Here is a 12932-nt window from a genome sequence, read left to right as displayed (position 1 = left end):
AGTGCGGCTGTTTATGCGATTAATAACCACTGCAACGCCACCTCATCAGGAAATCTAGCCCTTCCACACAGGCAGCAGCAGTTTTATCGCTAAAACGAGCGTGTACAAAAAGCACCCGATCACAATTCAGTGCTGTCGTTCTCGTCAGTCGAGCCTGTCTTTTTCTTTTTTTTCAGGAATACTATCAAGTAGTGACAAACCTTCAAGTGTTGGATGAATTTTAATGCATTAACTCATAGAGCTTAAACATCTCTATTTAATGCATATGACTGTGTTCGGTCATGCATGTTTTATATCTTTTACATTGCTTTGCATGCTAAACAGCTGGGAAGCTTCAAGCGAATGCATCTGCGTGTTGCTTCTATTTTTGCGACTGGTCGCGCGCAAGGAAAGACACCGACAGACAAACATAATTCTGAACTTTATTTCTGATTCAAAAATTTTTTCAGCCCAGCTGCTCCTTTCGATTAAACAAAAATATCTTCACGAGACACAAACTTATCGAAAGAATAATATCGTGGTTTCCCACGTAGAAACCCAGAAATTATCAATTACTACTAACCCCACCTGTCAAGAAAGCTGCTCAATTACATCGCCTCAGCTTCAGGTGTTTCGCCTGTTGTCTCTTAGAGCTGCGCTCCTTGTTCAATGACTTAGCATAGAATCGAAAACGAAGAAGTACATAAAATTTCGCTATACTTAGTGTCAGCTCTTTGTGATGTGTGTCACACCCTGGCTTTGGCAGGTCAACACTTGGGAGGAACATGGCAAAGTCTTGCATGCTTTCTGCGTTCATTTTCTTTGAACTGAAGAAAACGGTAAATGACTCTTCAATTGCACTGTCTCGGCCAACATCGTTCGACCGTCTTTGACATTCCTGTTCAGGAATATTATCGACTGAACAGTCTCGGTCAACGTCGTTAGACGCAACTTCTGACAACGTGTTACTCTCTCGTCTTCGCTTCGGTTTGGGGAGAACCTGATCGCTGAGGTTGCGATCCTTCCGTTTTTTCGGCAGCGACATTGAAAAATACTTGGGAGCATCCGGGAAAATAGTTGGAATGGCATCCTTTATAAGAGTGGTCGATCTCGGGGGATCTCAATGATCTTACCGTTGATTGTCGTCTGAAACGTTCGCTGTATGAACCTTGTCTCGAAGTGTCCCTCACAAACAACGCTGCTCTCGTCGAGGACTCGATCACCTCTCTTGATCTTCCGTGACCATTCTTCCCGGCGATCAGCTTCAAGCGGCACCCGAAACAAGGAGCGCGCCTCCTTACACGAGCGATAGCCGCTGTTACAATTTGGCACAAAACAGAAGCTGTCTCGCTTGTCCCGCCGTCTCCCTGTCATTTTTTTTTTCATTCCCGTAGACAAGCGCAGACACCACCGCCACTTCTTCACTCAACTACAGCACAATGTGGCAAGAAGTACGGGCGACGGGGTACTGGACACGCGTAAACAGCACAAACTGGCAATGCAACACGTGCTAACACACACGCTCCTCTGGCTCGCAGCGCCCCTAGCGTCCCCAAGCTGTACCAAAACTGCTTCATCGCTGCGAGGAAAGCGTATCCCCGGAGTCGGGGCTCTCCCGGTTTGGCGCGAAACCGGATCTGACGTTCCCATAGGGAGGTACTCCCTGCCCCTAGACAGGTACTGTTGTAGCTAGGGAAAGATCCGACGATTCCTCGGCCTTGTCCCCAGCCTTTACTTGCCTATGTCACCTATGTTCTACTCGGTACCCTCACCGCAGTCGCCGGCTTTGTTTGAGTTATGCCTTCTTTGCGCGGTGTGCTGATAGGCGACAGCCAGGTTAAATTCATGTGCAGGAGTCGCTTTCACTTGAAAACATCCGTCGAGACCTGCACATTTAGTTTTGGTGGTTTTGACGCTGTGCGAATGGCTGAGGCCGTCTCTGCGATGCACTTTCAGCGCGTAGACTGTCGTTTTGTAGTACGTTGGTGGTAACGACGTTTGCAGTAGTGCCAACGCGGACCCTCAAGATATATGCGACAATATAGGGGTACGTATTCTGAAATTGTGAGATGCTTGGCATCAGTCACTGAAGGTTGTATTTTCTTTATATTTTAGAAGTTAGTTCTGCAACTGCAGCACGATGTGGCCCCCGTGGTGTATACGTCTTCAAAGTGCTGCCACGTTGCTCCAGCTCTGAAGACGCCGATGCGGAGCGCCAGATCAAGAAAACGCGCTTGCTGAACCGCAAGCTGACGGCTACGCTGAAACGCCTGCCGTGTGTTCGAATCTTGAACGCCGAGGTAAGTTTACGCCGACATACTGGTGCGCGCCGCTGAGGGAAATGCCGTACCGTCGTGGTCGGCACGCAGCTTTTTTTAAGAACTTTTTAGCCGCGCTAGTTGCTCATTGCTTGCGGTAGAGGTCTTGCGGGTTAAAATACTGACATGCCGACCACGACGATATGGCATATCCGTATTGCTGCACGGTAAACCTGCACTACCAACAGACTCGATTAAAGCGGTATGTAGATGCGTACCGTCCGCACCGCATTCTAACGAATTTTAAAACTTAGTTGTAAGTGCTCCTAGCAATTTTCTCCCGTGTATATGCGTTCATCTGAAATACCTGACTGTTGTTATTGACAAGGCGTTCACACGATGTTGAGATACAGGGAAAATACCGAAATGAAGGTGACAATGCACGTTAAGCACGTGCACACCTTTTACGTGCACACCTTTTAGTGATCTTGCATGTGGCCATTATACACAGTGGAAAACAAGGCCTTGAAATTTAATGCCCTTTCTTTAAGACGGTGACATACATGGACAGTGAGGATGCTTTTCAGTATTTAGATTTAGCAGAGTGAGGCAACGTGGTGCCATTTTTAGTAGAGGCATTTGAGAATACATGGCTTGCATGTGCCGTCACATGAGCTGGCTCGTATGTTAGAGACAATTTTGATAAAGCATTCCAATGTCCGTGGAATGGTTCATCAACAATGGCAGTGGTAGTGACACAAGCATCCTAGCCTTTCTCACGGAAGGCCACTAATAGAGTAAGACAGTGTTTTCAAGGCATGGGAAAAGAAATGTTTGACTGAAACATCAGTATGTGGTGATCAGAAAACCGCCAGTGTCCGCATCTTCTCAGTGACAACCAACTCACTATGACGTTGTTAGGTAACTTTTGTTACCCTTGAATAAATGAAAGCCCACAAGTCACTGCTATCTCGATCTGTTTCAGTGGACGAATGAAAACCTGTCGACTAAATGGGTTCATGTATGCGAGGTACCTTTTGAAAAGGCAACAATTAAAATTAACGTTTCAGAACCACTATGGGCCCCTTGTTCACAATAAAGAATGCGAAGAGGGTGATTATTTATGGCCTAGGTGCCAGTGGGTGCTGGTGTATATCCTGGGTAGGTCAACACATGTACAGCTAAAGTAAGTTGCACACATACCACATTTGAGATCAGATGTATAAAGATTTTCTTCGTTGCGATTAGAGCAGTGGTGTCCAAATTAATCGCTTGGTTAGTAATGAATAATTATCCACCAGTGTTTGAGCATGTCTTGCCTTTCTCAAGGCATTTTTTATGGTGTTTTGTTGTTTGTTTGAACTTTTCGTTCCACTAATGTAGGATGTGTCACAGTTCACGCATTTTGTGGGTAACCTCCTGGAAACTATTTGTCTAAGGAGAACTTTGATTCTTTGGGAGGACAAACGGGAACAGCAAAAGTATGTGGGCATCCCATGGTGCAGGGAATAAGCGAGTCACTTGCAAGATTTTTTTACACTAATTGTGTGAGAATTTCCCAGATGCCAAAAATCTAGGTAACATGACAGCTCACACACGTTAAAGACCTCTTGGAGCAATAAAAGTTACCAGGGGTAATCTACAAAATTCCACGGATGAACTTTGATACGACATATCAGTGAGACTAGAAACCTCAAACGAAGTTCATCGTCAACAAACAGTGCAGCAGTGTACAATAGACAAAGAAGGGAACGGTTGTCTTTGTTCCCTTCTTTGTCTGTTGTCCACTCCTACCCTTTTGTTGAAGATGGATTAGCAACTAGCCCAATCTCAAAGCTTGCCTCAGACGAAGGATTCAACACCAATAGTCACACTCGTTCGGAGCTTTGGCAATTTTAGAGCCCTGTAAAAGCCTTTTATTCATCAATAGAGAGCCATTGGGTGTTTCCCAATATGCCTTACAAGTTTGCCATTGAAAGTTCTGTCTACGTTAATGCAACAGCTTAAACATAATAATTCTAAGTTAGAAACACAGACAACTAACTGGCTAGAACGTGCTATCATATCCTAGTGGAAATGGAAGGACCGTAAATTATAGTGATAGAATCTAGCACACTTGCAGTTTCAACAGGATTTGCATTTTTAAAATGTGTTTCAATGTTGCAAAAACCGGTTTCTTGTGCAGCCTGGTGGACAGGCCTTCATACTGTGCAAAGGAGCCATTCGTATTGCTGTACAGTCTTCTGTTCTTTACATGCACCATAATTCGTGCTTGATATTACAATCTATATTATTAGGCATCCCCACTTTATTCTATGCTATTTATAAGGCAAAAGGAGTGATTGCTGAGAGGCGGCTTTGCCATCACTGTGACTAAGGGAACTGGCAACCTGTGTCAAGCCGTGGTGCTTATGCGCAGTGCGTATACATGCTGAGTGCACAAACACGAACCACAGCAACAGGGGCTTTATAAGCACAATGTTGCTTTCTTATAGATAAGGCCTTGCTCGTTTGCTGGCGTATTATTGCTATTGTGCTAAACTACCACTGTTTACAATGTGTTGTGTGTATGACTGAATTGGTGCGTAAAATTGTGATAAAAATTTCGAGCCATTCCATTTTGTGAAGGCAGGTTACCAGTGAAGCTGTCTAGCACATAACACACAAATATGAACAAATGTATGAACTCGTTTCTTGTTATGATTGGTGGTAAATGTGATGAAAGGTACACACACACACATTTGTTGTCTTGATCGGTGGCTCATTATTTTTTGGTCATGGTGATGACGATGGCCTTATTGTTGCTATGACGCGCAATGATCAGCTTGGTTACAACCTTGCACATGTTCTTAGCCAGAGTCTCATCTATGCCTGTCTGGTGGTGAGGTTTGTACAAATTGTGTCGCACAGGAAGCCAAAGCATTCTAACACAAATTGCATAACTACGGTGGTTTGTTTTTGTGTTTTATATTTTTTCAAATTAGAGGGTAAAAATTGGGTGCTATTTTTCAAGCTGATAATTTGAGAGAAATCACATTTTTCGTGGAACCATCATTGAACTGCATGTTTTTGGGGGGGTTTAGTTTAGAAATGCTACATGAAATACATTTACACAAATTGATAAGTCAAAAGGTAAAGAGCCTTGATAACATCTAGGAAAAGACACATTTAATTCACAAAAAGCTGATCACCGATTTTTTACGCGTCCTTGTTAACGTACATTGCCATTTGCATGTGCAGCATGTTGGTCTTCATTCGAGAGCTGTCTCACCTTTGGATGTACAGAGGCATCCACTTCCACCTTGAGCACCGCACCGTGCAGCCAACGCTCCGCGGAGCGTCTCTCGCGGGCGGCTGGGGCACGCAAGCGCAGTGACAACTGTAGGTGGTGCCTTCGCCGCGTCGTCTGCTAAAGCGCAGTGGCTCCGCCTAATCGCGCTTGCTCTTCGATGAAGGTAACTTAATCTCATGGAAATCGAGAAGCGCAGCGACTGCGCCTCGTTCCGCACTGCTTTTTTACCTACTGTTTTCTTTTTCTGCATGCGATCCTAAAAGTAATAAACCTTGGCCCGTGCATGAGTAAGATCGCCAAGCCGGGCTGGCACTCCCGCAACTAAGCTACTCAGATGCTTTGTGCCGTACAGTTAGAATATTCCCGCTACTCACACGATTGTTTTCATCAGCTGAAAGTTTGGCGACACAAAGTCGACAATAAAAAAATATAAGTTTGCGCTGTGAATTGAAGGCTCACGGAAAACTTTCTGCTTCGTGCTAAAGTTTTGAGCCAAGAAATATATAAAGCGATACGCGGTGCTTTGGGTCACCTAGCAATAAAAAGGGAGTCAAGCTTTATTCAGCGCCTGCTTACAGAAGTAATCATTTGTCAGCGGCGCTTCTTTGGTGAACTGATCGCGTGATATGACTTCAGCTGAAAACTCTATTAGAATGCTTCTTCATTTTTCTGCATGAATGGCACGAATAAGCATGGTTGCAAATGAGTAGCAAATTAGGGCGGCGTATTGGCGAGTTAAATTCGCTAGCGCATGAAGGCAGCAGTGCTGATAACACCTGAATGTAATGTAACTTCTCTGAAATTGGCAAATTGCTCACATCCTTTTGTTTTCAGGCGAGTAACAATCCAAACTTTCGCACATTTAAAGCTGTTATGTCAGACCTTACCATGCATTTATCGCCAATTTTGCGGCGCCTAGCTTTGAAGCTGATCAAAAACATTTGCGTGAGCAGCGGGAACATTCTGGCTACTGGGCTCAAAGGAGCTGAGTTGCTTAGTTGTAGGAGTTCAAGCGCGGCTGTGAAAGTTTACTCATGCACGGACCGAGGTTTACTGGTTGTGAGATCGCATCCAGAAATGAAAGAAAACACTAGCAGCAAAAGCTAGACGGAACAAGGTGCAGTCGCTTCGCTTCTTCTGAACCGTGCTGGATGCTGGATTTGCATGCGCATAGCAAGAGCGAAGTTAGCTTCACCGCAAAGCAAGTACAATTCGGCAGACCTGCTGCGCTTTAGCAGACGACGCGACGAAGGCTCCGCCTAGAGCTGTCACTGCGCATACGCGCTAGTTACCCAAGCAACCAAGAGAGGCGCTCCGCGGAGTGCTGGCCGCACGGTGCGGTGTTCAAGGTGGAAGTGGACGACTCTGTACCTCAGCTGAAAGAACCCTCTCAACATCACAGCTTTCATTAGCTATAGTCGGGTACAACTTTAGAAGGCAGCGGCATTTTCCCCTCAAATGCAGATGCATACGAGCCTCCACCAATAGGCGCGCACTTCAGGTGACGTCATGAGCCGGACGGCCGGTGACCCCGCCGACGGAGAACATGCCTAACATGCCTAGCGGGACTATTTCTTTAGTCGCGGAGGCAATTGGCTGCTGCGCTTCGGTCATCTGGGCGGGGCCTCTCCTGTCTTCTAAAGTTGTACCCGACTATAGGCACAGCAATGTCATTGCAGCATTTGCTGGCCTCGGGTAGTGAGCAGCAGAGTCATGCCAATATTCAGTGAGTTCAGCAGCTGGTTAGTGTGGATTGCTTCCAGCAAGTACTGGTTGCACTTGTGAAGTGAATTCATGTTTTTAGTCTCTAAAATGAAGGTAGGTCAGTTGTTATGAAATGACTGTCTCAGCAGACAAGAGTCTCTTTCTCTTGCAATGGATTCAATACTGCTTGCAATTTCCATAATGTTAGGTGGTTTTCACCTTTGTTTGAGACGTTCCGTTTAACAGTGCAGTACCATTCTGTGGAGAGTTTTGTGCAAAACTCCACGCAACATCTTTTCACTAATGTGGTGCTGCTGTTGGGTTACGTAGACAAAACGGGTTTTACCAGTCATTGTTGAAAGCTCGCCGACCATCTGCGGATGATGGAGGATTTTAGCAAGTTTTGAAGGCGTCCGGACGGTTGCTTGCATCTGTGTGCGAGAGCAGACAATGCAGCACTGCATGTGTCACAACTTTGTGGGTGCACTTGTTCTTGCTTCCTACACGGTGATGTCGGTGTCCAACTTGTCGCCCAGAAACCGAAACCGAAAGTCGTTCATACAAATAAGGCGATGTGAAATAGTTTCGAGAGAATACATGAATTTGGGAGTGTGTCTCATGCTTCCTAGATCAATAAGAAATGTTTGCAACAAAGAATGCACAAGCCACAAATTTGATGGCACCACCCCTTTAAGTGGTTGTGTGTGAACTTGACGTCAATTTGGACACTTTGGTGGCTTTGTAACTCCTATCTAACAAAAATAATGCAACATGTTTTTAGAGATTAAGTTAGAGCACGTGCTTGGCTTTAATTCTGGGGAGTTTAAAGAAAATTGAAGATGGCCTTTTTTTTAAACTGAATGTCGAAGTATTTTATTTTTAGAGACGTTTCTTACCATATGCATTTATGGTTTGCATCTGACATCATCCTCGGCAATCATACTTAGCACAATGGTTAACCTAATGCGTGGCAAATCTCTGGAAAATTTGGGAAATTTCGAGTATTATAGACGCGGAGTCAAAAAATCTGAAATTAGAGCATTATTGAGCAATGGGTGCCGTATTTGCAACTTCTTTTGCATAAGTTATGGGCAACGGAACTGCAACATAACATTTCATAAATGCACGTTACTCACAGTAAGCCAAGAAAAATTGACTCGCAGCTGCAATAATTTCTTTGTAGGATCTTGTCAAAATCGTATTTTCGGGAAATTCGCGAAAAGCAGTTCTGCTGAGTGAAGACTTCCGTCCAAATTTTTTTTACTTAGGCAAATTTTTTTTTTCGCAAAACTAACATTGGTTTCGTGGCCATGGGGACTCATACAGCAAAATATTTTTCTTTTTCAGCGAAATTAAAGGGGTCCACAGACATGCACCGATGTTATCTGAATACACTCTATCTGCTACAAAGTAGTAATCTTCATGTTTGCTCATGGAATCTTTATGAAATCGGAAAAATGTGGAACTATACTCTGTTCCAGAAGTTCCGTGCAGCAGAGCCAAGGCTACACGACCCTTCCACAGTGCTGCACGGAACTTCTGGAACAGAGTACTCTGTTCCAGACTCTGTTCCAGAAGTTCCGTGCAGCAGAGCCAAGGCTACACGACCCTTCCACAGTGCTGCACGGAACTTCTGGAACAGAGTATAGCTGTACATTTGGTAATTTGCCCTACCTGCATGCTGTGGCACATAGGCTATACATAGGCGCCCCACTGATGCTTTTTTTAGTGTGAGCAATGGGGCCATAGTGGTCCCAAAGCATCAATTTTACGTACTTTTAAAAAATTTGAGGCGCGTTCTAATATGTTAATCTGGTACCTTCCCTATCTGACAAGTTTTTATCAGACTTTTGACTATGTAGTGAAGTGTACATCACAGGCTTGCTGTGTCAAAATTCTTCTATTATCCGCACCAGGCTCTCTCCTCTAACACTGTTGTCTTTCACATATGAACATTGGATGCTTGCACGTGTTCTCCATGTATGGCAGGCTGAAATATTCATATTTATTTTCGTTGGCTGCTGCTTCCTTGCGTTAGTGTCAAAGCAGTTGGGGCATTATACAAATGTGCAGGCAACCATTAATTGAATCTGAAATGCATGTGCCGTATTTACTCGAATCTAAGCTGATGTTTTTTTTATAAAAAACAATGTGCGAAAGTGGGGGGTTGGCTTAGATTCGAGTACCATGATTAAGTTTTTTTTTTCTGGCCTTGCGAATTTCGAGTGTCGGCCTAGATTCGAGTAAGTACGGTACATATTCTAGTACTGTCACTATAGCTTCAGTGGTGGTTGGTGAGCTTTCAGTAGTGATTCATCGCAATGGTGGATGCAGGGTGTCGGAACGAAATGTTTTTCGTTTCGGTTTTAGTTTCGTTCCACCGAAAAAAGTTCCGTTTCTGTTCCGGAACTAAAGAAAATAATGTTTTGTAACGGTTCTTATTTTTATGCGAAAATTTGAAGGTAAAGTAACGATAAAAACATAGGATTTGTGGTAAACTTGCGCTCCTCTTAAGAACGTGGGACGGGTAAAACACGTTCTTCCCGCATTCTTCAGAGGAGCGCAAGTAACTGTACGACGAATTGCTACAGACTAGCGCGAGCTATGTGGGGTGTCGTGGCTGTGGCTGGCCCAGAAACCTGTCAGGGAGGAGACCAAGACAAACCAGCAACCATCTTTACTCCGCCGAGTCTCGGCCACAACTGCGAGCTGCGAGCGTGCCATTGTTCGTTTTCTTCTTCTACGGACGACGCGCTTGCAGCCGCCGCTTTTATACTTGTCTATACGCTTCTATACACTTATAGGAAGAACCAGAGGTCAGCAACAGGAAAGAGCAGGCAACCACAAACGGTGGCAGCAAGGCGGCTGCCACGACGACCGCTAACCCGAAAATGGATGCGGAGCCCCCAGTTGCCACGGACAACACCGGGACCTTGGTTACGTGGTGGACGAACCGTGCCGACGTGTGGTCGTGCACGCCACGTGCTGTCCGCTGTGGCCAAGGATAGCGGCTACTGCGCCCTCCTCCCCAGTTTCACCGGAGGGGAGGGGGCAGTATAGAAGCGGTGGCTGCGAGCGTGCTGGCTGTAGAAGAAGAGAATGATGAGCGATGGTGCGCTCGCAGCTCGCACTCAGCAGCCACTGGCAGCGGGCAGTTGCGGCCGAGGCTCGGCAGAGTAAAGATGGTTGCTGGTCTGTCTTGGTCTCGTCCCTGAGGGGCTTCTGGGCCAGCCACACAAAACCCCAAAACTAGCACCCTTCCAAGTTACTGTATTTAAATTTCTCAAAAGTGAATTATGAATTTTCTGAGCAGGTCCTATGTTTTGTGTCAAGGGAGTGAGCATTTTCTCAGAAGCAGCCCGTCCTCGAGGGTGCAAGACCGCTGTTCTGATAAAACAAACTTCGGCACCGAGAATGCCCTCTCCACACTAGTGTGACTGGCACACGAAAGTCCACTTGCATTAATATAAACAGCTCTGGTTGCCACTCTTTTCATTTTTCATAAAATTTGAACATCTTTACTTTGGAATTCTTGCATGAGATAAGCGCTAACACTATACCCTGACATATGTATTATTGCTCACATTGCATGACCTCGGTTGTTCCAGGTCACCAAGTTTTCCCGGGAACTGAAAACTGATAAAAAATATTTCGGTTTCACTCTGGAACGAAATAATAGATAACGTTTGTTATTTTCGTTCCGGCCAAAAATATCTTTTTGTTTTTAGTTCCGTTCCGACACACGGGGTGAATGGCTATGTAATTTCAAGCTGTGATATTGGTGCAAGCCACATATACAGGGGCAATGCAAACATTCAAAGGAGCGTGTATTGATTTCAAAAGTTCCGGCTGAGCCCCATCTAGCAGTGAAAAATTTTCACATTGCAGCATACTAGCAACACGTTATGTTGCCAAATTTTTCCATTATCTTATGAAACTGTAGGCTGTGGTCCCATGTTGTTCACTTCCCTTTCTTTTTGTTTAGTGACTTCAGTTGATCTGCAAGTTCTTTCTTGTCTCAATGCATCACATTTTTCCTAATTGCACTAATTTTTTTTGTTCCTACAGCATCGGTTTCTCAATTCCTCGAAAGAGCCACGACGTGCGCCCTTAGCAATTGATGGGTACCATGTGCACAGAGGCCAAGGGATCGATCAGCTGGCCAAAATCGTCAGTTCTCTTGCCCGTGACTTCGGACCTGGAGTGAAGTCACATGGACACAGCGAGCTGGGTATCTGCTACAGGCTGCTGAAGTGCAGCCACTGCAACACAAAAGGCCGCGAAGTCCTGCGAGTGCAAGATTGTGCCCCAGGGTCTTTCAATTGAAAGTAATACATATAGCATGACCTTGCATTAATTATCTTTCATAAATGCTAATCACTACTCGAACAAATCGAGAACGTTTCTGTATTGCAGCAAATAAATGTAGAAATTGCATATGTCATCACACCTTTATTGCCCAAAAAATTGCATTTATTGCACATTCATCAAGCAAGTGACCTATGCAGGACACTATCTCTGCAAGCTCAGATGTGCACGCGCAGGCCTTGCATTTATGGCTTTGCTATCTTGGCAGCCCTGTGTTCTATTGCTACCTGTGAATGTGCCAAGCAGATTGGTCTGAACGGCATCACAAGTAGCTAAACACATTTTAGAGCGCAATGAACTGGGCTAGTTGGTACTACTTCATTATGTCACAGTGCGAGGAAAGAAGCCAAGGCACACAGTGCTGTGTCCCAGCTTTTTCCTCGTTCTGGGAGCACTGGAACAATGAACATTTGAGAACATTCACTTGGAGCTCCTACCATCACATTTGGCTGCATGCTCCAAGCCCAGCTCGTCCAGACATGATTCAAGGCATCACAGTTGTGTTCGCATACATCATCTGTGTAGAGAACAAGTTATTTTGGATTGAAAAATGGCCATCCAGCTGTTTTGTACAAGGCTACCAGGAAATCCATACTGATTTCTCAGAAAGGAAGACAAAAAATTCGTACTGTTCCTGGGCTCAAGCCTGGAACCAACACCTTTCCAGGGCTGTTTCTCTACAACTGAGATAGCCAGTAGGCTAGCAATGGGCAGTGTAAGGGCCAATTAGTTGAAAAGTCAAAGCACACAGAATGTGGCAAATGGGTCCTGTGGAAACGTGCAGCAGCTTTAGCAGAAGATTCTGCGTTAATATCTATTTATGAAAATCAAACTTGAAAGAAAAAACATTACTTGCAGCTGGTTATAAGCTACTTATACCTACTGTGCTTTCCACAGAACTCATTTGTCATATTCAGTGTCCATGCGCTTCAAACTGAATTTGCCCTCGCACTTTGATTACTAGCATACTGGTTAGCTTAAATGGTAGAGCGACCACCCCGAAAAAAAGTCGTTCTCGAGTTCAAACTGTGGACCATGTCAAATTTTTCGCCAACTAAAATGCTGTTCTTTACGAGAAATCCATATGAATTTTATCGTAGCTTTGTGCAACAAATGGGAGTGGATGGCTATTTTTACATTCATAACCGTTTCTATGTTGTGCAGAACTCCGCTGTTATAAACGAGTCATTTTCTAGCAGCCAACAGCACATCATAGTGTTTGTAGATCTGGAGTGCTTCCCAATACGGACCACTGAGAATGGCACAGTTGCATTGTGGGGCAAAAGTATATGGACAGTTTGTGCCACTGAGCAAGCTTATGTTATGAGGCC

At 44.8% G+C, this 12932-nt stretch overlaps 1 protein-coding gene across 1 annotated transcript; it reads left to right on the top strand.

Annotated features, from left to right (window-relative positions):
- Positions 1-1740: 1740 nt before the first annotated feature.
- Positions 1741-11667, top strand: LOC125760105 (uncharacterized). The gene is made up of 3 exons (XM_049419782.1): positions 1741-2026; positions 2095-2279; positions 11302-11667. Exons 1-3 carry the CDS (start codon positions 2011-2013, stop codon positions 11557-11559), a joined length of 459 nt encoding a protein of 152 aa, XP_049275739.1. The 5' UTR covers positions 1741-2010; the 3' UTR covers positions 11560-11667.
- Positions 11668-12932: the final 1265 nt, after the last annotated feature.

Source organism: Rhipicephalus sanguineus, chromosome 10 (genome assembly GCF_013339695.2).
Source record: "Rhipicephalus sanguineus isolate Rsan-2018 chromosome 10, BIME_Rsan_1.4, whole genome shotgun sequence".
NCBI classification, from domain to species: domain Eukaryota; kingdom Metazoa; phylum Arthropoda; class Arachnida; order Ixodida; family Ixodidae; genus Rhipicephalus; species Rhipicephalus sanguineus.
Note: the sequence above shows the minus strand (reverse complement) of the source record. Positions and strands in the feature narration are given on the sequence as shown.

Excerpts from the sequence above, each read along its gene's own strand:
- LOC125760105 (XM_049419782.1), top strand. Across the intron at positions 2,280-11,301 it reads TTCGAATCTTGAACGCCGAG|CATCGGTTTCTCAATTCCTC; the intron begins GTAAGTTTACGC and ends TTGTTCCTACAG.